Genomic DNA, 27,687 nt, shown 5'->3' with positions numbered 1-27,687 from the left:
GCAGGGGATGGATGAATTGTGTTGGTGTGCTGGAACAGAATTGGTTAATGCGGAGTGTGGAGAGATGTGGTTGAAGCAGGGACCAGGAGTGGAGGTGCAGGACCAGGAGCACAGGCTGGGGGCCTATGAGGCTGCTGGGACTCAGCACTGGGCAGTGCCTGACCCCACCGGCCCTGGGCAGGGGCAGCAGCAGCTGCCGGCCCTTTGAGGCTGCAGGACGCCCTGGCTGCCTGTGGTGTTGCCGGCCGTGCCCGCCGGGAGCACTGGAGCGGGGAGGAGCTGTTTAGACAATGTGGCAGGACAGGGACTGGATCTGGTATTCGGTGTGTGGTAAATAGAGTGAGCACAAAGAGGAAAGGCAAAGGTGATAGCCTTTTTCAGGCCAAAGAAGGAAAAACTGCAAGGTCCAAAGGGTCCCCCGGGACAGAGGGGATGGGATCGGGCACAAGGAATTGGCAGAGGCTTTCTCTCCCCAGCAAGGGAGACCCAACCCAAACAGCAGTTGGAAAAGGATCAGTATGTTGTCTGCAGGGCATAAGACACTGAAAACGGCAATGTCTGCAAAAAAAAGCCAAAAACAACTGGACTGCCGAGAAAGTCCAGAAGATAAGAGAAATGGATTGTTAAGAGTGTCAAAAGCTCTCATTATATCCACCAACCTAGAGCCGTTGTCAACTTTTAACATGGATCTGGATCGAGGAGAAGTGTGTGTCTTAGTAAAAACAAAGACCTCTCGATTCACCTTAATTTTTATCCCCGAGGAGGAAAATTGTCTAAAGAATTTTTTAATCGTTCAAAAGAGTTGTGAGAATTGTAGTTTCTTCTGTAGGCTCAGAAGTTTGAACACATCTTTCTCTGAAAGAATTGTAAAAATTGTAGTAAATTAATTTGAAGATTTAATTAATTTGTCTACATGAAGTTTTGTGCAGAATGGCTCCAGTTTGGAGGAGACCACACCCCTCTGCTTTTTGTATGTTTTGTTGTAAAAAGCCAGAATGGGCAAATTTCAGTTATGAAGCCAATGCTGCAAGTCATACCTTGTGAGGAACATCCCCACCAGTCTGTGGTTTGTTGTAGCCTTAAAGCAAATTCTGTAACTGCAACCTTGTGAAAATAGTGTCCTATGGAAAGCCTGAGTATTTGTCATGCACTTCCTCTGTGGAAGTTATGGGAAAACTTTAAAGGAAAGTATTTTGTTTTGTGAGAAATGAACTTGTAAAAATTCGTAGAAATCTAAATAAATGTATATAACAATAATGATATAAAATATAAAGTACAGTGTGGCCCACAAGCCCTTCCCAGATCTAGTCGCGAATTCCCACTCAAAGGATAATGATCCTAGCCGGCGCCCATCAACGAAAAAGAATAGACAGGACAAGGATCATCAGGCTGACAGGGACAGGCTCGGCGCCCATCAACGAAAAAGAATAGACAGGACAAGAATCATCAGGCTGACAGGGACAGGCTCGGCGCCCATCAACGGAAAAGAATAGACAGGACATGAATCATCAGGCTAACAGGGAAAGGCTCCGACTACTCATCACCGGACCTGAACACCCCGCCTTGCAGGCCACCGTTGGGGGAAGCCATCAGGTAGACAAAAGGAAAAAGTCCAGCCAAGATATCCATCAGCTCCAACCCGGATCCAACCATCCCATCCAGATGGCCTGAACCACAATGAAATCAAGAAACACCCAGAACTTCTTTACATATGAGGAGACTCTGTCCGGACGTCCATTTGACTCTATTCTCCAACGCCAGGAAATCAATTCATACAACAATCAAGGACCGTTGGTGAATGGTGCCTGCCTGGAATTTGGCCTCAAGGCTAAAAATCCCTATAAAAACCCCGGACAGTCTACCCTCCTTCGTGGATTTGGGAACACCTATACCTTTGGGTATAGACCCCTGTCCACCCAGCGCTGCGCTGTTTGTTTTATTGTGGTTTTTCCTCATTGTTTATTTTTTTATAGAAATTGTTTTATAATAAATTGTTTTTTTATTTAACCCAAATCTGCCTTTGCATTTATAACAGTTTCTTTCCTTAATAAAAGTTTTAAATGTTAAAAGTTATAAAATGTTATAAATATTAGAGTTTCCTTAATAGAAGTTAATTTGTTAGTCACCTCCCTATGCCTAAGATGGACTTGATGAAAAAATTGAAATAGGGAGTGGCTAGTTACTAAAAAATAAAGAAATGTAATGTAATTGGCTTGAAGCAGTGGCATTACTTGCTGCTGAACTAAATCATGTTTATACAAAGTCATGCAAAAGAAATTTTGGTTCAGGAGCATGGGGGAACACAGAGACCTATTGCCTATTTTTCTAAAATGTTAGACCTGGTGGCCAGAAGCTGGCCCCATTGTCTGCAAAACTGTACAGCCACAGCTCTGATAGCGGCTGAGACCCGAAAGCTGACAAGGGGGGGGGTTATCTGACTGTTAAAGTTTCACACCAGATTAAAGCTTTGTTAACTGAGAGAGCCTCTAAGTAGATGACCAGCTCTCAGCAGTTGCAATATGAGTCTTGTTTATTCGAACAAGAAGATTTAGAATTTAAAAGCAGAGAAGGTTTTAACCCAGCCTCCTGTTTGAATGGCCCTGAGGAGGGGAGCCAAAGCAAATTCCATGATTGTATTCAAGTAATAGATCTACAAACTAAGGCAAGGAATGATTTGCGAGACATCCCATGGCCTGAAGGGGAAAACGTGTTTATTGATAGGTCTTCAAGGGTAATAGAAAGAAGACGCAGAGCTGTATGCTCTTGTGAGTACCTGCGAGTTATACTGAGACAAGACAGTAAATATTTTTACTGATTCTAAATATGCATATGGTGTGATACACGCATTTGAATAACTGTGAGAAGAGAGAGGTTTATTAACCTGCAGATGAAAAACGTTGGCTCATGAGAACTTAATCTCCCGCCTGTTGGAGGTGGTGAATTTGCCAAAAAAGATAGCAATAATACACATCAAGGGGCACCAGGCAGGGTGCTCGGAAGAGGCAGTAGGAAATAGACTGGCTGATGAAGAAGCTCGGAAAGCTGCATTGTTGCCAGAAATCTTTAAGTTATTTCCCTTGCTCCCAGTAACTGCCCCCTTGCCAGAGAAGCTGTCTTTTCCACCAAAAGAACTTGAGATAGTTAAAAAGAGTGGGGCAGAAGAAAGAGGAGGCAATTGGTTTACAAGAGATGGTAAGCAGTGGATACCGAAAGTTTTAGCCTCACAACTGCTAAAACAGCTCCACGAAGAGAGTCATTGGGGCTCCCGAGGGATAACAGAAGCCTTCCTAAAAATGTATGCTGCTGTGGGTCTTTTTGCTCTGGCAAAACGAGCTGTTGATGGTTGTTTGATTTGTGCTAAGACAAATAACAAAGTTACAAAGAAACTGGCCAGGGGGGGTAGGCCTTGGGCTGTAAGTCCCTTCCAGAGATACCAAGTGGATTTTACTGAGATGCCCCGGGTGAAGAGATTTTTTAGTAATAGTATGTCAGTTATGAGTAGCCAGAAGTGTTCCCAGGTGTTTCCGCAACTACAAGGTCAGTTATTAAAGTCTTTTTTTAAAACAAGATCAGGTCGAGTTGAAAAGATGAATGGGGAAATAAAGAAGCATCTTCTGAAGCTGGTGATAGAAACTGATATGCCATGGGTGTGGCTCTTGACACTAGCTTTAGCAAGAGTAAGGGCCAGACCGAAGAGAGATATTCAACTATCTCCCTTTAAACTGATGTTTAGAATTCCTTATCCTTGTAATTCTCAGCCTGGGTCAGGAGTAGAGTTAAGTGATGTATATTTAGAACAATTTGTGGCCTGGATACTGTCTCTTGTGAAATTTATTCGACAGGAAACTCAGCTGGCACAGACCCTGCCTTTGGACAAGTAAAAACCAAGAGACTGAGTCCTAGTTAGAGTGGAAAGAAACACCACTGGTGGCTAAGTGGCGTGGACCTTTCCAGGTGTTGCTGACCACAGAAACAGCCGTCAAGAGAGCTGAACACGAGTCAAAGTCTCTGAGGCCCCAGAGGTTTGGACATCTCAGCTAGAGAAGGATGGGAAGCCGTGACTAACACTCCGCAGGAGTGGACTGGAGCAGTAGCTGGTGCGTCGACATCGGGGGAAGCCCTGAGTGCCTACCCACAGACTGCCTGCTGAAATAGTCTGCATCCTTACTCTCAAATCTCCAGACACTGGGAGCCAATCCATGCTGTCATTGCTTTCTTTATGCTAAGCTGTTTCTGTGCTTTCACTTGCCACAGGTGGTGTAGAAGACAACGTGAAATTGAAAATTAGAAATTAGATTATAACACTATTAGAATGTTTCTCTTAATAATTTTACCTTTATATTTTCAGTTAAGTTGGGGTCTAAAGTGGGAAAATAATTTTTTTCTTTAGGAGAACAAGTAGCAAAGACCTTTAACCTTAGAAACTGTTGGGTCTGCGGAGGGCCAGAGGGATCTGAAAGCTGGCCATGGGTGGCCAGCCCAGTCGAGCCTAAATGGTGGGTTAGCACCCTGAGTGAAGTCCATAATAGAACAAGATTTTGGGACAAAGAAGGAAGTCCATGGCAGCTTCATTCTTCTGAAAGAGGCATTTATTGCTTAAACAGAACAGGAAGCACATATGTGAGAAAGAGCGTTTGTGACTGGACTTTAGCTTTAGATTGTTGGACCCCCAACTGCCCTCCTTATGACTGTTCCAGATATCAAGGCAGATGGAATCAAACTCATGTTAAGCTCACTAATGGTAGCTGGGTAAGGTGTTCCTTCCATAATTAAAGCAGTGAGGAAAGATAAGTTTTTTGACCCTTTATTTTTAAGCTGCCCCCGGGATAATTCCACAAGTCAGACACATGTTGTCCGAGACTATCAGTGGAAATGGCAACACCGGAATGGAACTCGAACCCTTTTCAGGAAGTTCTGGTCCAGATCTAATAAAATAGATCTGGGATGTGATTGCAAGTGGAAACCTCATGTAGGAGCTTAGAAATGTAAATATTGTAATTCTTATGGCGAGGCAACTATTGTTGGTGGACCACTAAGCCCTAGAAGCAAGCTGTATTTTGGCCCACCAGTTGAAAATTGGAAAGGTCCCTTTGCTAATGGGACCTGGGCTCCAAAGGGGCATTACTGGATTTGTGGCCAAAATGCTTACCGCAGGCTACCCCCAAACTGGTCAGGAATATGTTATGTGGGGTATATTAGACCATTGTTCTTTCTGCTACCACAAGTTCAAGGAAATCAGTTAAGAATCAAAGTATATGATGATCTAATTAGAGAAAAGCAGTCCATTGATACATCTCTGGTTAGAAAGAGCACCCAAAAGTGAGGAAAAGATGAATGGCCACCTGAACGAATCATACAACACTATGGACCAGCTACCTGGAACCCAAATGAATTAATATCAGGTGCCAGAGAACCCATTTATAATCTAAATCAGATAATTAGGTTGCAAACTGTCTTTGAAATAATAATCAACCAGACAGCTACAGCTCTTGACCTTCTTGCTGACCAGTCTACTCAGATGAGAAATGCAATATTTCAACATCGAATGGTATTAGACTATTTATTAGCAGAAGAAGGGGGGGTGTGTGGAAAATTTAATGACTCAAACTGCTGTTTGCAAATAGATGACAATGGAAAGGTGATAAAACAAATAACAAAAGGAATAAGAAAGTTACCTCATGTACCGGTCCAAACATGGAAAGGATGGGAATGGGACATGTATTCATGGTTACCTGGTAGCCTATGCGTCAAACAAATGCTTTTTTTCCTCTTATGTGTTGTAGCAACTCTAATCTTTTTACCATGCATGATCCCTTGCTTAATACAACTCATTCAACATGTGATCAAAGGAATGCAGGTAGTAGCCGTGCCTACTAATCCAGAGATAGCTACAAAAGGGCAGAGAGTGATGTCACTGCAAATAATTGCAAAGCCAAAAAAGACCCAAAAACAAGAAATTAGGTCAATGATAACTAAAGTTTGTAAAGACAATTATTAACAGAAATTAAAAGAGGAGGGATTGAGAGGAATGATGAGCTTGTCTTTACAAACAAGCTGTGGGTCAGTTGATAAGATGTAGCTATCAGTGAGAGATGACAGAAACAATGGGATGGATTCCAGTAGAAGATCAAAGAGGCACTGAAAGAACACTATGAATTCCATAAAAGTTAAGAAGGGATTATGCACTGGGGGTGGGGGGGGAAGGTATCGCCGCCGGTATCAGGCGTTCCGGGAAGCCTGTACCTCTCAAGTACCTTAGCCTATGGGGAAAGAGAGAAGGGACAAGCGGCCGGGAATTAGGATAAAAAGGAGGCTGCGCCCTACAAAAATTTGAGAGACCCCAGGGGAATGCCCCATGGCCTCTCCCTTTATTCGAATAAAGTAAAAGGACTCCTCTGTCTCCTTTTTGGACATAAACCTCTGGTGTTTGTGGATTAATTTTCCTGACAAAGATATGCGTTTTGATGGACGTCTCTCACGGCCAGTGTGGTTGGGAAGGTGGTAACCTGACTATCCAATCCCTGGTCATTGTCATAAAACCTATAAATACTGAAAGAACAAATAAACTTTGCTTCTTCTTTCACCACACTTTGAGCTGCGTCCGCATGAATCATTTCATGTCCGACAGTGACATTCCACCTGTCTTAGTGCACTACTAGATCATCCTTGAAAAGATAACTTTTCCTCAAGCTAGACAGGAGTTGCCTCCAGAGGCTGAGTTTCTATTCTTTTCACAATCTCTTGGTCAATGCCCACATCCTGGAACAGGGATCCCAGTTGCTTGGCTTCACTACCATCTAGTTTCATATTGTGGGCCATGACATTCCATCATCAGAGCAACCAGGTCACCAGGGGCTCACCCAATTGGCAGTTGAAATTTTTTTGCATACCTCGCAGCTTACCCAGGAATAGGGATTGGATGATTATCTCTTGCCGTGCCTCCTCTTCCTGCTGTGAGGGCTCTACTTCATCCCTAAAAGAACTGATTTTGTCTTAGCTTTCTTCTTCTGTACAGAGGCAACTGCTACCAGCACAGGTTGTTCCTCTGATTCAGCTACAGTTTGAGTGGCCATAATGCCTGTTGGTCTGCTTTCCTCCTCCTCCTCCCCCGCAAGGGTGCTGTCTAGTAATGGGCAGTGTCCAATAAATAGTAGCCAGGGCCTAGCACCTTGCATAACTTCACGCCTCTCTAGAACTGCCACAGCATTTTTCTTTCCAATATACTGCCACTTTATCAGGGTCCTGTAGTTGTTCAGGGGTGAACTTCCAAACCACTGGAGCAGAATAGTCCTTCAAAAGCTGGCTGATTTTCTTCCACCTTCCATGTCACTCATAATTATCCATCCTCAGGGTAGATCTCTGAAAGACCCTCCTAAAAATCTCTTGTAACTCTAAACATGGTGTGGACATCACTGAGGAGACCTGGCAGACATAGCAACAAGAACATGCTTTCCTTAACACCCAAAGGGAATTCAAAATTCTCAAAACCTGTTGTAACAGACCTGAAGGACAAAAAGGGGATGAAAGGCTGGGGAAATTCACCCTCCCCTATTTCCCCCCACAGGCTGGGTACAATTATTAAAGGACTCCTAGAAGTAGCACACAAGGGAAGGGCAGAAGGGAAGCACTGAAGACACATCCCGAATGACCCTCATTGCCCTTGATGTTCTGTCATTAACTGATATCACACAGTACATCAACAAAACACTCCTGATCTCTCTCCCTGTTCTGAAAATCATCACGAGGAGCATATGTATATATGGGAATATATACAGGGTTAGGTGCCACAGCCACATGAACAGACCAAGCAACATTGTGACCAGTGGTTCTGAACCTAATATAACAAATGCTTAAATCAAATTTGGTTCCAAACTGCTCTGGTAAGATCTGTTGTTATCTCAACCCTTTGAGGCCCAAATTGGGTGCCAAATACGGCTGTCATGGTTTAGGAATGATATTCCCCAATTTAGTGTTCCCACTGAAACCCTCCAAACCATGCACTGCTAACACTCCCCCCCCCCCCCCCCCCCCGTGGCAGGCTGGAGAGGAGAATTGGAAGCACAAAAGGTAAAGATCATGGGTTGAGATAAGAACAATTTACTAGAAACAGCAATGAAATAAGGAAACAAACAGTAATAAGAACAATATTAATAACAAAAGTGTATGAGGGAGGTGAATGATTCACACAGGATTTGTTCACCACACAGAGCCTGGCAATACCTGCCCACCCACCACACTACATGACCCCAAAGGGACCCCTTCCCCTGTTCCCAGAAAATTACATGAGATTGTAAAGAATAACCTCTGTGTGCTAGCCATGCCCCCTCCTGGCTACTGCAAAAATTAACCCTGTCCTGTCCAGAACCAGGACAGGCAGATATTCCTACTTACTTTATGCATTTAAATCAAGCACCTCAGCCAACAGCCTAGGTTCTCTGCCAGAGAGCAACTCAGAGCCCCAAATTCAGACTTTGCCTTTCTGTTCTGATTATACAGGTAGTCTGAAATTAAACTATTTATGCTGCTTGCCTGCAATCAGTCTCAAGGAGGTTAAGTTCTGATTAAGCACAATGTCCTGAATAAGAGAAGGAAAACACCACAGCTCTCACTGCTCTAGATTTATATAACAGCACCTGAAAGCGAAAGCACTCTGCAAGATGCTAAAGTAACAGCAGAGAATTCCTGTTGCAGAGAGCTTACCACCTAGATAGGAAACATGCATTAAAGTAAGGGGAAAATACACAGAGAAAGTTCTTGACTATCAATTGTCACAATTTAAAGCCACAAGAATCCAGGCATTTGACATTGTTCTCAAAGCCTCAACCCTGAAACAACATCAAAATGAAATCAGGTTTTTCCTTGGAGGGAAAAGGGTTCTTAAATGTTAGCTCAGTGTACCCAAGTTGCCAAAAGGCAACTCAAAAATAATTTTTAGGCCTGGGTTTTACACCAACTATCTGATTTTTGATTACTTGGCTTTAGCAATACTATGAAAATAAAGCTCAGACAGAGCTAGTGACAAGAAAGAGATTAGAATCCGGGGTTACAGAATCACAGTCCAAACTTAAGGCACCAATTACATGCAGAGTTTTTCCAGCTTGACAATACAGATAAGCAGCTGGCTACCGATACTTTAAGCATCTCCATTTGAGTACTCCCTGCTTGGTAACTATTTTATTTTACAAAACAGCCTCACTGAAAAAAAATTTCACTTTTCATATGTACTTTGGACATCAGTACTTTGGCAGAAGAAGGATGAAATCACATTCCTTACATACCACAGGCATTCCGCATTAAGATGCTTGAGCAGGCACTGGTCAGATTTTGAAGAGTAGAACAGCAGTGGGATAAGTCAGAAAGGCACTGGATTAAGAAACAGGAGTAGGTAAAGTTACTCAAGAACTGACAAAAGAATTTAAATGAGATACAGGCAAGCAAATGTTTCAAATGAAGATAAATTCCCTTGTGCCACTAAGCTGTGGCTGAAACAGCAATCACAGGAGACAATATCTTAGTGGTACTAACAGAAGTTAAAAAAAAATGACCTACATAGACTGAGATAGCCTTGCATGCAGGCAGCAGCACAGGTCTACAGATAATGTCTGCGGTGTCCTCGTCTACTTGGAAGTGCCCACCAAAAAAAGGGTACGGTCAAGGTTATTAATTACAATATTCAAGGCAAAGCAAAATAATATTGCCATAACTGAAAGAACACATACAGAAATCCACAGTAAGGGGACTACAGAATTAGGTCATCCAACTGATTCAAGATGCAAACTGCTCATAAATGCAATGGAAGTCTTTCACCCAGACAAGTCGCTCTTATTTGTTTCACAGGTGAAAGTAATCATCTGAGCTAGTAGGATGCAATTTGATTGTAGTAGGAAAAAGCAACATCTTTAATAAAATTGATTGAGAGTAGAAATCTGTATCACTAAACACACATAAATTCAGAACCTGCACAACAGCTGTATGAGAAGTGATTTTAACATCTACACTATACCTTTCCAGCCACAACATGCAGGACAGTTGTGCCATTTATTTGGGTGGGTTAAAATGACTCCTAACCTTCAACAGAAAATACAGACAGCAATTAATAAAAAAAACAACCATCATGAGAATTAAAAGTTTTATTAGTGTACTCACATATTAGGCAAATGCAACACACATGAAGCTTATTTCTTAGGTTCACAAGTTCTACCAATACATTAGTCTAGTAGTAAAACTAGCATAAATTGGTAACTTCTTTGCCAATTTTGGAAAGGTGTCTGTCCCACTTTTTCAAGGCTTGATTTTTGGTATTGCTTCTATGTCCTAGTCATTATGGCATAAAACTATCCATCTCTATTGTCAATTCAGTTAACAGATTAAAAGCTGTAACACTGGCCCCATTTTTGTTCTAAAAGCTATCACTAGCTGTACTTACAAAGTACAGTACTAGTGTAATGGATGAAACAATGGGAAAAACAGACAATCCCGCTACTGCCACAATAACAAAAGAATGACAGACAGCTAGATCACAAGCTTGTTAGTAAGATATATATTTTTCAAGTCAGAATAACCCTTCTATATAGCTTCCCAACCCATCCCCAACCCAGACTTATTTGTAGAATATATTTCTGAATATTTTTATTATGGTGTAGCTGTAGTGTCCAAGGGTTCACAATAACATGCACGGTCACAAAGAACCTAGAAGTCCTCCTTTCTGGTCATACCTCAGCAACCACTTTCCTAGAGGTTTTGCAAAAGCAACTACTTTTAATAACAAGACCCATTATGACATAATGAATGTGTATGGTGTATGATCTGGTATGCAAGTAAGCTATACAAAGCCACACAGATCAGAAATTTAAAATCTGTTACTGAAATATATTAAGAAGATCTATTAAAAACCTATATGATCTATTTAAAACCTATATGAAAGAGTAGTTTACCTTGGGAAAGAGTTTTTCAAGGTATTTAGCTCCAAAAACTAAAACCCACGATTTTTAGTGACATCTGTTCAATGAAAAAATACAGGGGTATTTTTTGTAAGGGGTAAGCCAATAACCTTGTGTACTTAATCCAGTATCCAATGCTACAATAAATTCTCATTCCATGAGAAAAAAAACAGCGACTTCAATGATTCAAGGTAAACAAAAAAGTCCCAAATTACACTATTGCCAGCAATAATGCCGGCACCAGATTCATCAACTCAGATGAGTAGGGAAAAGTAGATTCTTAGTGTGATGGATACTTGGAATTTATAATATGAATGGATTTAGGCCCCATTAAATGGACAGTGTCTTAAAATTTCACAGATGAATCTCAAGACATTTTTTTCCCTTCAAATTGAGGTATTTTATTTTTCTTTCAGAAGGCAGCAAGAAGTTGAGCTTTTTATATTTAGGACAACTCAAAAATCTGCTTATATAAAAAATTATAAAAGAATAAGGGAGTAGTGGCTTGGAATTTTATAAGAGATTTACCCAAATCAAAAAAACCCAAGCAACTATTTATGGGAACTAAAATGTAGAACAGCACAATATGGTGATATTTGAGATCATGATGCATTACCTGTACATATACTTAGTTATTCATGTTATTGATAAACCATTAGGACACTCAATTATATACCCAGTAAAAACACCATTAAGAGTCTTGAGAACAGTCCCATCTTCTTTCTGAAGAAGGCATTTCTATACACTAAATTTTCATCTAGTAGCAGAGTATAGGAAACAGAATCCACAAGGTGCTTTAATTGATGAGACCTCAAGTGCTGTTTTTTGGTTTTTTTTTTTCTTTTTTAAAAACCTTTTTAGACAGTAAATAGTTCATGGGGACCACACACAAATACTATGGCAGACGAGGTGTTATATTAAGTCTGTTGATTAGACTTGATATTTAGCCCACTGGTAACAGAGGAAGGAATTTTACGACATGCTGGAGCAGCGTACTGAAGGGGAGCCCATCTGAGTCAATACTTTGTCCAACCACTGTAGAGGTCCATTCAGATGAAGTTCAATCCAGCAAGGAGTGCTTGTTACTGTTTGCCGCCTAGAAAATAAAGAATAGGGAAGTCAGAAAGCAGCTTTAGCTACCATAAAGTTCTCCACCATATGATCAAATCTGTTTCCATCTATATCTCATATACAGAAAGATAAAAATCCACAACCATTACCATAACTGTTACTAAACTTTTTTCAGATAGTCTTTGAAGGAAGAAAACCCAACAAAAACTCCAAAACACTCCACATCTGTAAGACACATCAATAATTACATGCTTGTCCATAATACATCGAGAGTATTCCACTCTGGAGAATAAGAGCTTCAGCATTTGCTTCAAGTACCACACAAAGATCTTTACATCTAAAAAGAAGTTCAAAACTGAAGATTGTCCAACCAGTGTGGTGTTCACATCACAGATAGCTGTGTGCAGATGCATTGCAACCTTCAAAGAGTCTGCATGCATAACTAGGTTTGAATTTTGTAGACAATTACTGAGAAACCCAAACTAGAAGCCCTTGATTCTGCACTATTAGCATGGCCAAACAGCACAATGCTATGATGATCATAAGGTCTGTCTTTTTTGGAGCAACTGACAAGATAAATGTATAAGGAAACTGCTAGATGTTGTCAGAAACACTATGTCAAAACACAGTGTGTGGCTATACTGTGCTAACTGATGCTATCTCAAAGGAACACTAAACTCTTATCTCAAACTTTCTGTAATCTTACACTTCTACATGTGTTTTGTACTGCAACATCCTCACAGAAACAACCAAAGTAATGTAAGTTGTGTTTCCATTGTCTTCTATATAAACTCACCCATAATTTTTCACAATAGAAGCCCTTAATTAAACACCATATTGCAAGTCTCAGTAAGGCTGAAGGGCTGACAAGCAAAAAAGCTTCATTCATTCTCCCATATATCCTTGTTTCAGATAGCTGTTGTTCAAAAATTTTCCTTATCTCCAAAGTAAAAAATCAGTATCAGACATACTCTGCCTGAAAAATTCTGGTTTTTTCACTATACCTGCTCCAGGCATGGGAATTTTCCCAAATTAGACTGCCAAGACTACTGTTGCTAAGCCAGTTTTTCCTAGTAATTCTAGCTATCCCAAAGTCAAAGCAAGAAGCCATCAAGATTCAAAGGCAGCAGATTAGTCAGATACAAACCCAGCCCCTCCATTTTTACTGTTGGCACTGGATCCCTTCGCTTTAAGGAAATCTGTTTATATAAACAGAGGAACTGAAAAGAGAGAAAAATTAAGCCAAAGAGAAGATGAATTTCCAAAGTTGTCAGTGATTTCACATTTTCTAAGAAAAGAAAGCAGCTGAGGTCTGTGCACACTCAGCACTCTAAAAAACATTGTTTATCTTAGCCCCAAATGCCTATGCCAAAATAAAGTGATCCAATAGAACAACCTAAATCACAGGAAATATAATTCCATTTAGTCTCAAATCCTTTCCCAAAGAAGTAAGTTCATTATTCCAATGCTGTTAACTCCCCTACAATGTGTTCCACAACACACTTCCTCAGAATTTTATAACTGGTTCTGTTCAACAACCCTAGCTTGGCACTACACTGGCAGAAGTTGATAAAATAGTAACAGTTGCTTAGCAGCTGTCTCAAAACTAAAACTCAGCCTCTTCTAGCCACAAATTTCTAGCTCACATGTCACTAAGTCTGTTTGCTGCAGTTACGTCTCTACTGAACTCTTTTCAGAAGATGATCCTAGACCTGGATAGTCCTTGTGATAACGTGAACACTTGACTGCTGATCTGAATTTCTACCACAATCCTTAATTCTAGCCAACATGTGTTGAGCAAAAAGTTGTAAACTATTTTGTTTATCAAGCTTATAAGTTTAGTAAATAAACAAAATGTACCACTTTGCCATGCCTGTGCATTTACCCACATAGCATAAAATGTAAGTAATGCTTTGGCTTTGCCCAAGCCCGTTCTATAAGAAACCTTTTTGACATAATAATGAAGCACGGAAGTTTTAGCAAGAATGATGGATTTTACAGTGCCTCCTGGTCTATTTTGACAATTCAGACTACATTTGTTTAAATTCAAGGTTGTGCTTGCAGGAGCAACCTTGTCTTGCTTTAATCACAACTGCAGCATAACTTACAGGCTTTGTGCATCAATATTAACATCATCTTAAATAGAGATGCAAAGAAACTAGTTCAGCATTATGCCAGTTTCTGTGGTGTTCTGGCAGTGTTTTCACTGCAGCTTTTTTAATCCTATGATCTCTCAGCAGTTTATAGACTAACAACCAACATTTTCCCTCCTTAGAAACAAATTTACCAAAAGGCTCCTCACTGTTTTAATTCAGCACTTATGCTCCATTCACTTCAAGTTGTCTCCATATAATCTGACTTATTAAGCCTCTTCTGTTCCGATTTGAATGTTGTATTTAACTATGTGTAAGTGTATACATACTTCTTTTGAGACAAATCCAATAGTTCTTTAAACTTGAGACACATTCTTTTTTGTGTATCTCTTACTAACAAAGAGGTACCAATTTATTCCATTACTCAAATTTATCATTTAATCTAATTAGACTTCTACAAAATTGGCTTCATTTATCTGAGAAGCCTCCCCCACATATTTGTGTGTTGGAGTCAGAGGCACAGAATGTGTGCCCTTATCTCTGATACCTGGCTCTGACATCCAAGAAAGCACTGAATTTCATATAACACCATAGAAACAACTGTTAAATAGAAAAACTAAGAGTGTGTGTGTAAATTACAGAGTTTTCTTAAGTCACTGAGCGAAAAAGTTAAAGTCTAAGGTTTAAGCTAGTTTAGAGAACAAAAGACAAGATGGAGGATTTAGGGTGTTGTCTCTTCTTCCTTTTTCTTTCTTCATTTTTTTCTGTGGGATTTTGGGTAGTATTAAGTGATTGGATTAAAAAGTGCCGCAGTGCAGCACACAGGTGTCGGGTCATTGGGTCACTAAGAAAAATAACTTACTTGGCATTTGTTAATTGGGTAAATAAGACATATAAAAGACCTTGAAAAAGTTCTTTGTTAGCCATTTTGCACCTTTCTATCTTAGTGCATGTAGCTCCTTGTACCTTGTATATATATAATATAGACAAGAAAAGAATAAACAACCAAGTCCGAATGAGAGAGAACTGCCTCTCTCATCAATCTCAGTCCAAGGGGGAAAAAGAACCCAGCCACAAGTGTCCCATCAGGACATTTGTGCTGCTATTTACATGTGCATATTTCAAGAGCAGATAAAAAAAAAACAAACCCCCAAGATTCACAGTGGAACCTACACACCATTATTCAACTTCAGAAATTATATGGATTTTTTAAAAAGTCATTATGTATTACAATAAGATATTGATATGTGAGACTTCATTCTTTCAGGGGAAAATTTCTAGAGAGGTTTAAGGAATTTGTTTAAATAAAGAATAAAATTGGAATCTATTCAGAAAGCAGATAAAAGGCTATTTTTCCACTAAAAAAAAAGTTATCCGTTTTACTACATAAACACAGTCATCTTACTCCCACAAAGTTTTTTCCATTACAAGTTTTGAAATATTTGTCATCTCTTAAATGCATGTTCTCCAGCTGTTTCATTCTGCAGAATGCACTCCAAATTTCTTCAGTTCTTTCTGTCAGATACTGTCAACTGCATCCCCCACCATAACCTAATGAACTCATGATACTCCACACAGAACAGGACAAAGACCAAAATGACTGTACATCTAACAAACAGCAAATAATCTCACAGCACAAACTGAAACTTCTAGATATTGTCAGTGATTTTGCCACAATAAGCAAGCAAGACAAACCAAACGAGGAAACAGCTTTGACAATATTCCTTGCTCAACAGCTGACTGTAATACTAAAATCAATTTCTGATCTTTATAACTTAAAACCTCAATAGCTGAGGAGGGAGAAAAAGGAAAATAGGGGGTTCTGTTGCTAAAGGACATGAAATGATTCACATGAATGCCTCTCAGTGTCAGAACAGAAAAAGCTCCCTTTATTCTCTGACTCCAGTATTTATAGATTCTCAGCAATGACCAGGGATTGGATAATTAAGTTACCACCTTCCCAAGCACACTGGTCATGCAAAATGTCCATCAAAAGACGTTTCTTAGAAGGAATGTGATAAACAACTTATGTTTATAGAACTTTCATGGGAAAGTAACTAAAACTATGAAAACATTATCAGAAGGCTTTAATTTTCAGGGCGACATCTCACCCTTTCTCTTTTAAAAAAGAAAAAAGAAAAATTAACAATATTCTAAACAATCAAAAGGAAAATAAACAATGTTTTAAACAATCAGAAGGTTCTAGTTTCAGGGTGATAGAGTTCAACTTGTAGACAGCATGTCTACAGTAGCAGTAAGAAGCCTGTAGGTACAGCTTTCAAACCAGACAGAAATAGTACATTAGTGAAAGAAGAAAAATGCACTCTAAAATTAAAAACAAAGTTTTTTTACCTGTATTCAGCTCCCCATCCTTTAACAAAACTCATTCTTATGGTACACATTCTAGTAAGCTGATAAACTGCTTCAAAACCCTGATTCACAGATTGAGCCAGAAGAGCAGCAAATTCTTGGTTATTAAAGATTTTTAGGTTGCATCCTATAAAGAAAAATAAAAGTCCAAAGAATACAATCAATCAATGAATACTTGTGTTTGCTATCCAGAAGCCCAAAACTATGAAGAAACTATGAAAAGGAAAGCAAATGTCCAGTGAATACATTCAATGAATATTTTTACACAAGACCTTTGGTAAGCTACTAACCTGGTGGAATTTTGCACACAGTTGCAGGATGCCAGCCATATCTTTGATTACAGTTGGGGCTCTGAACAAAAATCGCGCTATCGCTTAAGCACTCAGCAAAAACTTCTCCACCAATGTAATAGAGACGGACTCCCCTTCCTGTAGCAAAATTGAAAAGAACTCTAGTTATGATATGACCCAAGAAGATTAAGAAACGAGAGTATTTGTTTCAGAGAAGGCCAAGGTTTTTCTTTATAACAGAAACAAAAATCAATTATCTACAGGACAACACTGCTGGGCTGACAGCTGTAGCAGGAGCAGAACACAATTAACTTGCATTTTTCCTCCCACAAACTCAAAATATTTGAAGGAGAAGCAGAATAATTTTTGGTCAAGAGTGAGATAGAATTTTTTAGCCATGTAATGGCTTGTAACCAAATCAAAATTAGAAAGCAGTGTTCATTACCAAATAACTTTTTACTTAAAGAAATACCAGAATCAAAATAAAAATATTAGGTTCAACAGAGTTAAAACTTGTGCTAGTATTTAAGTGTTATATATGAAGCAGCACAGGCCACTATGGCAAAAAAAGGAAAACACAGTGTACCACTTCAACACTCTGATTACATGCACCCATACTATTTCACAACCCACTGCATACCCCTTTCTCTGTACTACTTGAACAAAACCAACAGGACTTCATTTAGCCCTATTACAAAAAAAATCCCATAATAAATATTATTGTTCACTTTTAAACTGTGGTTTTGTTCTCTCTGTCTGAGTGGAAAAAAAGCCTGTATGGCTAATTTCTAGCAGAAGATAAGTAATGTACAATTGAGCTCTCAAAGAAAGCTATTTATAGTTAACAGGTACTTTAAAGGTCATAGTTTCTATTCTCCCTTTTCTTTAAAACAATTTTTCAAACAAGATGTGAATTCGTCTATTAAAAAATGAAAGTTCCTTACATTTTTGCTTTTCCTCATCATTGATCATTTTCATTACTTGGCACAGGTGTAGCCATCTAAATCTTTATTAGACAAGCATTTGGATTTGGCATAGAGGCAATCAAAAGGTTCTATTAAATAGGTTGAATTTTTTACTAAAAATCAAACCAAAAAACGTCATGAATGTTGCTAAATAAAAGAATCCAGAAAAAAAAGGATAGTTTATTGGAGAACCTGAAGCCAAGACACTGCATTGCAGTAAACAATATTTTTTTACTAACCATTACAAAGAAAATCTTAATCATGTCAAAACAGCATGTTATCTCAACTGCAGCTTTTCCCATTTCAGAAAAGCATTCAAGTACTACCAATGTTCATTCTGCATTTTATAAATTAGAATAAGCTAAGCAACATGCTAATATTTTGCAATTAAAGCTTAAATTTCAATTATAAGCAACTCTGAATATAAATGCTACCTAGGGCAGAACAGTCCAGTGAGGAGCCTGAAAGCCAAAAACCTGCCTTTCAGGATATTTTGGTGTGTCATCTTTGTCCAGAAGGCAGAGAACAGCAACATGAGCAACAGAAATCCCCTGCAATTCAGTGGCTTCCTCCTGCCATCAGCTTAGTGACTACTGATCGAGGAAAGGGAACTCCTTTCAGCTCTAGACATCACTATATCTTTTCCCAATTGCAACAGGCTATGGTAACAGAAGCAGCTATATTTCTCCTCAGTTTCAGAAGCAGCAACCTCTCTATCTTTCCACTTCTGTCCTTAGCAAGAGATCAAGCTTTTCTTGGCAAGCCCCAAGAGAGAAGTTCTATGGCTGGCTGCACAAGGGTGAAAGGAACCCAAAACACAGATCTGACCATCCTACCTGGATCATTCCAGATAATTTCATGTCTAAAATGAAAGTAAAGATCAGATATCGTTACCTATGTGTCGCCTTGTCATTTCCACTGTAGCATTTCTGTTTACGTTGGAAAGCAAACCTAGACAAAATCGTTCTGAATTTGATGGATCTGTAAAGCCATCTACAGTCAGGGAAGGCTGGGATGCATGGAAGGTTTCTCCCACTCTCTGATTCAATTCATAATATGCTATTGAACACCAAAACGCAGGCTCCGAGTAAGTAACTGGTTGCAAGTCTATAAAAAAAAAATTTAAAGCAAGCTTAATACAAAATTTGAGGCTGAAAAGAAATCTATCTGCCCTGCTATTTGTCTCTCCCAGAAACAACAGCTGTAGTCTCCTCAAATGATATTTTACTTGCTATCATTTTTACCTACTTCAGTAAACAGAATGGAATTTAGACTTCATACAAAGGAAGAAGGAGGGGAAGAGGGGGTGATCTAATCTGACCACAGCTCATTTAGTTCAGTACTTGCATTTTGCTTGGCAAAATGATTAAGCTAATGCTGCTGTGAGCGCCAGATGTTGGGACATTTCTGTTGCTTTTCTTTAACTTGCAAACATTTTGGCAGTGTTAAAGAAAAGATTAAACTATCAAACACTGAACCACACAAGGGAAAAATATTAATATGAAAATTATGTTTCCTTATATTACACTAGATCTTATACCACCTCTTTATCAAAAAGCAGTTCTAACTTCCTTTTACTCTCCCCTATGAGATCTCATTATCTTCCCTGTGCATCTTCAGCTTTTCCTGAGCTGCTTCCCCTTTTTACTTACCCTCATTACTTACTAAGTGTTCTGAAAAGCATTTTTCTGTCATCATTTCTTAAACAAACTCAGGGGAATCTGATCTTCCTGAGGCATTTATACAAATACACAGCAATGGAACCTGATCAAAGCAGGTGGGCAACTAATGTGGGAGCAATGATTGTGTTGCAGTTATAGGTGAAACAGTACATGACAAGAGTAGCAGAACATATATACAAGGGAGTCAGCAATTCTGGGCAGCACTATGGATTGGCTAACGTTCTGTATATAGAGAGTTTTTTAGCAGATGGGGGGCACGATATATTAGTAAAAGCCTGTCTGCACAAACCAGCCTCTGCATTAAGTCGTAATATTAAGGGCCAAAATCCTTGAAACTTGCCTGCGGAAAGTAAAACAATATTCCTGTGTACAAGGATAAGAATGTAAACTTGTGTGTACTAGCCAATAGTAGCTTGCTCTGCCCGCAAACCCTGTAGAACCCTATAAAAGGTGTGTTAATAATAGAAATAAATGGCATTCACAATTACTTCTGTGAAGACTGGTGAATAGCTCGGGGGTCCTTCAACATCTGGCGCCCGAACAGGGACACCCCTGCGGGCAGAGGGGCTTTGGAGTCAGCGGAGTGGATCTGGGCATTAGACGTCGCGGGCTTGGATCGGCACCGGATAGGCAGCCTGAGCGTGGTGAGACGCGGAGCGGTTGGACGTGGAAGTAGGGCTGCTGGGGGGGGCCCAGGCAGGCAAGGGCGTAGTAGAAGGGTCGCAACCTTCCCCCTTGCGGGTTGCCGTCAGCATGGAGGCATAGTTTGCGGCGGCGAAAAAACTGCTTCTTGGTATCCTCGTCAAACGAGGTGAAGCAGCCAGGGAAAAGGACCTGGATAAGCTCATTATATGGGCAAAAAATCGTGGGCATTTTCCAGTGCCCTCACTGCTTTTTGCAGTGGAAGAATGGATGGATGTCGGGAATTTGATGTGGGATACGGCAATTACGGGAAAGAGTAAAGACGTAGTGGCCCTCGGTTCAGTTTGGAAACTTGTGTTAAATGCCCTGCGGGATATGAAGGCAGAGTCCTCAGTAGCAGCAGCTGCCATAGACGCCATGGCGCCGCCCGAGACGGACGCGCCGCAATCACCCCCTGCTGAGCCCACTAGCCGTTTGAGTGCATTTTTCGGGGTGGGGCATGTCCGGCCAGCGAAGGGGCTTACCGGGAAGCAGTGTAGCACCGTGTCGGAACTTTTAAAATCTCAAGGGTGCGCCGATGCGGCTCCGGCCGCGCTGGCGGGGCACTCTGCGGCTCCGGCCGCGCAGGCGGAACCCTCCGCGGCTCCGGCCACGCCGGCAGAGCCTAAGCCGGAAGTTACCCTGCCAAATGCGGATGTAGAAATGACGGCTCCCCCGGAAGGAGCGGGCGCCAGCCCCAGCCAGGTGGAGCCTGATACGTCAGCAGAAACGAGAGCCGCAAAGTGCAAATCGAAGATCTACCCTTCGATGCCATCTACCGTTCACTGGGGAAGACCGCAGGACATCCCTCTCCCCTCCGATGACGACGTCTCTATGCATTCCGATGACGGACGGCTTGCAGCGGGAGCAGAGCCAATTGATGACAGCGCAATGGCAAAGAAGGAGCTACTGGGGTGGCAACATCAAATGGAGCAGCTCGTGCAACAGCTCCAAGCTCGAATTGAACAAACCTTATGTGCAAATAAGACACAGCCTCAGCAAGAGAAAGCAGCTCTGCAGCAAACACCGAGACAACGAGCAGAGTCAGTTCAACAACTACAGGATATGCTGTGTCCTGAACCATCTGCTCCACCTTTGGAAATACTGTCAACACCACAGCCTTGTTCTAGCTCTATCACCCTGGAGGAAGAGAACAGAAAACACAGAGCACAGCAGAGGTGGTCCGGCATCATTCGAGATGCAATCCTGGAGGGAGAATGGCAAGCAGCAGGGACAGTTGCTTGTCCCATTTTATATGATCAGCAGAATCCATGTTATGAACAGCATGACTGGAAGATCTTGCAGCAAGCTAAAAAGACAGTTACTGAGAATGGCATCAAATCCGAAGCTGCAAACACTGCATTGGACTGGCTGTTCACTTCTGATGTTAACAGTCCCATAGACAGCCAGAATCTTGCACGTCTGCTTTTAACTCCATCACAGCTTATGGTGTGGGAGAAGGAATGGAAGAGGTTAGCAGTTCTAGAAGCCAACCGACCTCAAGATCAAAATGATGTATTGTATGGACTTAATCCTGACATGCTCACCGGTTCAGGAGTTTACAGTCACATGGCTGTACAGCTAAACTACCCTCTTGCAATGCATCATTTGTCTGCACAGCTCGCTCGTCAAGCCTTTAATGCTGTGCCTGACTCCAAACCTCATCCTTCCTTCACAACAATACGGCAAGGCCTCACGGAACCATACCCTCATTTCATCGATCGTCTGTCAGCAGCCCTTAATGCTCAGAATGACATGACTGAAGAGGCAAAACAGAACATGTTCAAGCTGTTAGCTTTTGAGAACGCCAACTCGAAGATAAAGCCTATTCTTGCCACACTCCCAAAGCAAGCAGACATAGGAGACATGCTAGATATTGCCCTGCGAGTAAATCAAACGCAACAAGGACAGCTAGTAGCCAATGCTGTTGCAGAAGCCATCAAGCCAACCACAAGTCTGATTGCTGCTGCTGTCAGCAAGCTGGGAAGTGGATGCAAACCCTTCCTTACACCTCCAGGCATCTGTTTTCGATGTGGCAACAGAGGGCACTCGCAAAGATTCTGCCCAGCCACTGTGTGGTGTGATCACTGCCAATCAGACAAACATGCTACCTCGGTATGTCGCCTTGAAAAAAACATGATCAAGAGTGCGAGGAGCCGCCGCGCGAGGACACAAGTTGCCGGCCCAACTCTATTCAGCAGCTCAACCCACCAGCAACCCGAGGAAGCCTGGGAATCGATTTGGCAGCATCAGTAGACATCACACTCATCGACACCAGTGTCTGCAAAATCCCAACTGGAGTTACAGGACCTGTTTATTCTGCTACCAGTGCACTTGGTGCTTTGTTGATTGGGAGATCATCTGCTGGAATTGCAGGACTTACTGTTCTCCCAGGAGTCATCGATGCTGATTACATTGGTGAAATCCAAGTGTGTGCCTACACTATAGCTCCTCCACTTACAATCAAAAGGGGAACAAGAATTGCTCAATTGGTGTTGCTTCAAAAGGTGGCAACTGAGAAAGATATTTTTCGAAGCGCTCCTGAACGCGGAGCCAAAGGATTTGGGTCAACGGGAGACACAGTGGTGAATCTCATTCAACAAATGAGTCATCGACCAGTAATTGAAATCACCCTGTGCCACGGATCAAAGCAGCAAAGAGTCAAGATGATGCTAGACACGGGAGCTGATGTCACCATCATCAGCCGAGACTGGTGGCCAAGAGAATGGCCTCTCCACAGAGCCGTAAGCTCGGTACAAGGTGTAGGAGGATACTCCACGCCGCTGAGAAGTGTACACCCAATCCAGTTTCGATTTCCTGAAGGACAGGCTACCACCTTATGCCCATACGTCATGCCTTTACCTGGAACCCTTGGAGGGCTCGTTGGCCGAGACGTTCTCAGCCAGCTCGGAGCAACACTAACTCTCCCCAATCAATCGCCTTTTCAGTAGTCGCCACTGCTGACAGGCCGCCAACCCCAAGGATTCAGTGGAAATCTAATGAGCCTGTGTGGGTTGAGCAGTGGCCTCTATCCCAGGAGCGGCTAGCAATTGCGCATGAACTTGTCAAGGAACAGCTACAAGCAAAGCATATCCAACCATCGCTCAGCCCATGGAATACTCCAATTTTTGTCATCCCAAAGAAGTCTGGAAAATGGCGATTGCTGCATGACCTACGCAAGGTAAATGACCAAATGTGGGCCATGGGAGCGTTACAACCAGGGATGCCCTCTCCCACAATGCTGCCACAAGAATGGCATCTTCTAGTCATAGATCTGAAAGACTGTTTCTTCACGATACCCCTGCAGAAGGAAGACACAGTGAGATTTGCCTTCACTTTGCCGTCAATCAACAAAGAAAGTCCGTCTCAGAGATTTGAGTGGGTAGTCCTTCCACAGGGGATGAAAAATTCTCCAACAATGTGCCAAATGTTTGTGCACTGGGCACTGACACCTGTGCGAGCCAAGCTCTCCCAGACAATTATTTATCACTACATGGATGACATCTTGTTTTGTCAACGTGATCCATTCCAAGATGAAGATCTCGCATTTATCACCACCCAGCTCGCAGCAAAAGGCTTGGTGGTTGCCCCAGAAAAAATTCAAAGACAAGCCCCATGGAAGTACCTAGGGTGGATTTTGACATCTTCATCAGTCCACCCACAAAAATTTGAGTTAACCACTGAGATCCATACACTTAATGATGTACAGAAACTTGTTGGAGATCTGCAATGGGTACGATCCATTGCTGGTATCCGAAATGATGAGATAGCACCCTTAATGAGCCTTTTGAAAGGTACAGACCCACAAGCTCCGATTACCCTTTCGGCAAATCAAAAGAGCTGTCTCATTTATCTGGGGAAGAAACTGCTTTCAACACTAGCAGACAGAAGATTGCCAGATGTGCCTTTGGGACTTCTGATTTGTAACCACCCTGTTGCACCATGTGCCATCATATTTCAGTGGCCTGCTTGGCAAAAAGGAAAAGGGGGAGAAGGCCCACCCAAGAGCCGTCGAGGTGCCAAGCAGCCTGCCAAGAAGCCAATGTTAGTGCAATTAGCGAAGAAAGGTGCAGAGCCTCTAGCGATCCTTGAGTGGATTTTCACACCATATACGCCACCAATGAGTATCTGGCAGAGGACAGAAGCAATTGCTTATCTTATCAAGAAGGCGAGAACACGAATTGTGGAAATTAGTGGTGCTGAGCCGGAACATATCAGTTTGCCAATAACAATAGAAAATCTTGAGTGGATGCTGAGACACTCAGAGCCAATTCAATTAGCGTTGCTCAGCTATCCAGGGACTGTACACAACAGACAACCTAGCGACCCACGCCTGCAGATTATCTTAAAACAGCGGTGGTTGCAACAGCCCAAAGTCGTGAAGCAGCCAGTAAAAGGCCTTACAGTGTACACGGACGCAGGAAGTCGGCGGAAAAAGGCAGCCTGTACCTGGCAAGAAGACTCGAGTTGGAGAAGGAAAACTATAGATGGAGATGCACACGACTCACTGCAGACATTAGAACTTACAGCCGTCGCATGGGCACTGTCTCATTGGCGAGACAGCAAGCTGAACATTGTATCAGATTCATTGTATGTGGTAGGAGTGGTACAACGTATTGAAGACGCTCTCATCAAACCACCAGATAATAAGCGATTGTGTCAACTATTCTTTCAAATCAAAAGAGCTATAGAGGACAGGAACGAGCCCTGTTGCATCATTCACATCCGCAGTCATCAAACAGAATTAGGTCTCGGAGAAGGCAGTGCAAAAGCTGACACACTTGTCAGTCCTGTTGTAGCAGCACCAAGAGACTCCTTCACAGCTGCAAGAGAGAGTCATGCTCTCTTTCATCAAGCCGCAAAAGCCTTACAGAGACAATTTAACATCAGCTTAACAGATGCACAAGGCATTGTAAAATCCTGTCCACAATGCAGTCAATATGGAACCACTCTAGGTTTAGGCGTTAACCCTAGGGGTCTTCAAGCCTGTGAGATTTGGCAAATGGACGTAACACATGTGCCTGAATTTGGTCGCCTCAAATATGTACATGTTACAATAGATACCTTTTCAAAAATGGTTTGGGCCACTGCACAAGTAGGAGAAAAAAGCATACATGTAATTCGACATTTGGTAGTGTGCTTTGCCGTAATGGGGGTTCTGAAAGAATTAAAAACAGACAATGGGCCTGCATATGTAGGAACACGAGTTTCTCGCTTCTTACAAAAATGGGGAGTCAAACATGTAACTGGAATTCCCCATGTGTCATCTGGACAAGCCATTCTAGAGAGAGCCCATAGGACCCTAAAAGAGTACTTGAATAAGCAAAAAACACCAGAACAGTTAGACCCTACCATTCGATTGCAGCAAGTGTTATTCACTCTAAATTTCCTCAGTTTAGTTGGAGATTTAGAGCAACCCCCAGTGGTCATTCACAATAGTCAAGTAAAGATGCAAGCTACCCCAGAAGTTAAGTTATATTACAAAAACCCAAAAACAGGTATCTGGGAGGGACCAAGTCCATTGCTATTTAACGGGCATGGTTACAGTTGTGTTTCCACAGATACTGGACTGCTGTGGGTGCCTAGCCGATGGACCAAACCAGCCACGAAAGATCTGAGGAACAGTCAGAACGTTGATGCCCTCAGTCAATCCCTGATTGGCTGTCAGCTGGCACCACGAGAACAACAAATGTTTCAGGACTGAACTGTGTCAAACCATAGTCTGTTCGTGAGAAATTCCTGTGCAGATCTGAGAAGCGTGCAGAGACTCTATCTAATTGTACACGAAACAAATTCTAGTTGTGTGTTTACCCCTTTTGCAAATTGCTTTCACGCTTAGACTACATATATACCAAAGCACGTGTGTTAGAATAGATAAGAGTTAAGATAAGTTTAGTGTGTGTAGTGATTGTTATATTAATATAAGGTATAAGTATTCCCCCTTCAAGAGCTAGCATAAGCATCTTTGAAAGTTCACTTAACGATCAGAGTTTTAGCCATGAGTTTGCAAACATGACGCCATTTGCATGGGACAAACTGCTTGTGGTAATTGCGCTGTGTGTAACCCCAACCAGCTGTCTGCTGACTGATATCCAAAAGCGACAGAACATATGGGTCACCTTAGCACACCTGACCGGTCAAAAATCAATGTGTTTGAGCCTAGCTACCCCTGGAGATCCTTTTCGCACCTGTCTCGTGGGAGTCCCTGAATGGGATCCTTCAGCCTTTAAAGGTTTAGTTAGCAACGAGACTCGACTAAATCAATCGATAATGCTGCAGGAGTGCCACCGCACCATTGGCCTCACATCTAGGCAACTTGAAGCCTGCTGGCAAACGAAAATTATTGAGGTTCTCAATGTTACCATGAGACCCCCAGAAGAGTTAGATCTGCTAGGTTCTACCAATACCTCAGGTGGATGGATGATGTTTGAGCCCCCAACAAAAAATCATCTTGACAAAGCAACACAGCGCTGGGCTACAGTCAACCCCATAGTTGATCTCGTTACTGCCACTGAGAGTAAAGCCTTTTACTCGCGATGCAATCTCACAGGACAATTACCAAAGCGCTTACCTAGTTCCATCTTCCTAGTCTGTGGGGATAGGGCATGGAATGGAATTCCTGCTAGTCCACATGGAGGGCCATGTTATCTTGGGAAACTTACTTTGTTCCATCCAAGCTTACACCAATTGCTGAGTGTGGCTGACAAAATGAAAATCAATAGGCGGTCCAAGCGAAGCCTAAATGAGTTACAGTGTACTGATGTTAGAAACCCAGACTTTTGGAATCGCGGTATAATCTGGGCAACCTCCTTCTTCATTCCAGGAGCAGCTGCCGCCAAAAGTCTAGCCACCCTAAAAAGGATCGCTTGCTGGACTAGAAAAGAATTAAACTTAACATCTACAATGCTAAGTGAACTTTCAGCCGATGTGAGTAGTGTACGTCATGCAGTATTACAAAACCGAGCTGCAATTGACTTTTTGCTCTTAGCGCAAGGACATGGTTGTGAGGAGTTTGAAGGCATGTGCTGCTTGAATCTTTCTGATCATTGTTTCCATCCACAAACAACTACGCCAGCTACAGGATGGGTTACATGCCTTGAAGGAAGTTAGTAACCCCATTGAGAGTTGGTTCGCCAACTGGGGCATTACTGGGTGGTTGAAGTCTCTTGTGCTAGAGGGGGGACGAATATTATTTATAATGATAATGGTGATAATGCTTGTAGGTTGTATGTTATCTTGTGTTCGTAAAAGTATAGAACAAGCCACATCCAAGGCCTGGTTTGTGCAAAAAGGAAACGGGGGAATTATAGAGATTTTTTTAGCAGATGGGGGGCACGATATATTAGTAAAAGCCTGTCTGCACAAACCAGCCTCTGCGTTAAGTCGTAATATTAAGGGCCAAAATCCTTGAAACTTGCCTGCGGAAAGTAAAACAATATTCCTGTGTACAAGGATAAGAATGTAAACTTGTGTGTACTAGCCAATAGTAGCTTGCTCTGCCCGCAAACCCTGTAGAACCCTATAAAAGGTGTGTTAATAATAGAAATAAATGGCATTCACAATTACTTCTGTGAAGACTGGTGAATAGCTCGGGG

At 41.8% G+C, this 27,687-nt stretch overlaps 1 protein-coding gene across 3 annotated transcripts in view; it reads right to left on the bottom strand.

Annotated features, from left to right (window-relative positions):
• Nucleotides 1–10,144: 10,144 nt before the first annotated feature.
• LOC148183267 (SMAD family member 2-like) overlaps nt 10,145–27,687 on the bottom strand; it is an 87,467-nt gene continuing 69,924 nt past the window's right edge. For all 3 annotated transcript variants that reach the window (XM_088061355.1, XM_088061356.1, XM_088061357.1), the window contains 4 exons: nt 18,624–18,836; nt 16,765–16,902; nt 16,457–16,601; nt 10,145–12,036 (listed from right to left, as the gene is read on the bottom strand). In XM_088061355.1, coding sequence (XP_087917481.1) covers nt 11,913–12,036; nt 16,457–16,601; nt 16,765–16,902; nt 18,624–18,836 — 620 coding nt within the window. In that variant the 3' untranslated portion in view covers nt 10,145–11,912. The remainder of the gene's footprint in view (nt 12,037–16,456; nt 16,602–16,764; nt 16,903–18,623; nt 18,837–27,687) is intronic.

This window comes from Pseudopodoces humilis, chromosome 12 (genome assembly GCF_049639895.1).
Source record: "Pseudopodoces humilis isolate 2021_Gansu_Grassland_sample_001 chromosome 12, ASM4963989v1, whole genome shotgun sequence".
In the NCBI taxonomy this organism is placed as follows: domain Eukaryota; kingdom Metazoa; phylum Chordata; class Aves; order Passeriformes; family Paridae; genus Pseudopodoces; species Pseudopodoces humilis.
Note: the sequence above shows the minus strand (reverse complement) of the source record. Positions and strands in the feature narration are given on the sequence as shown.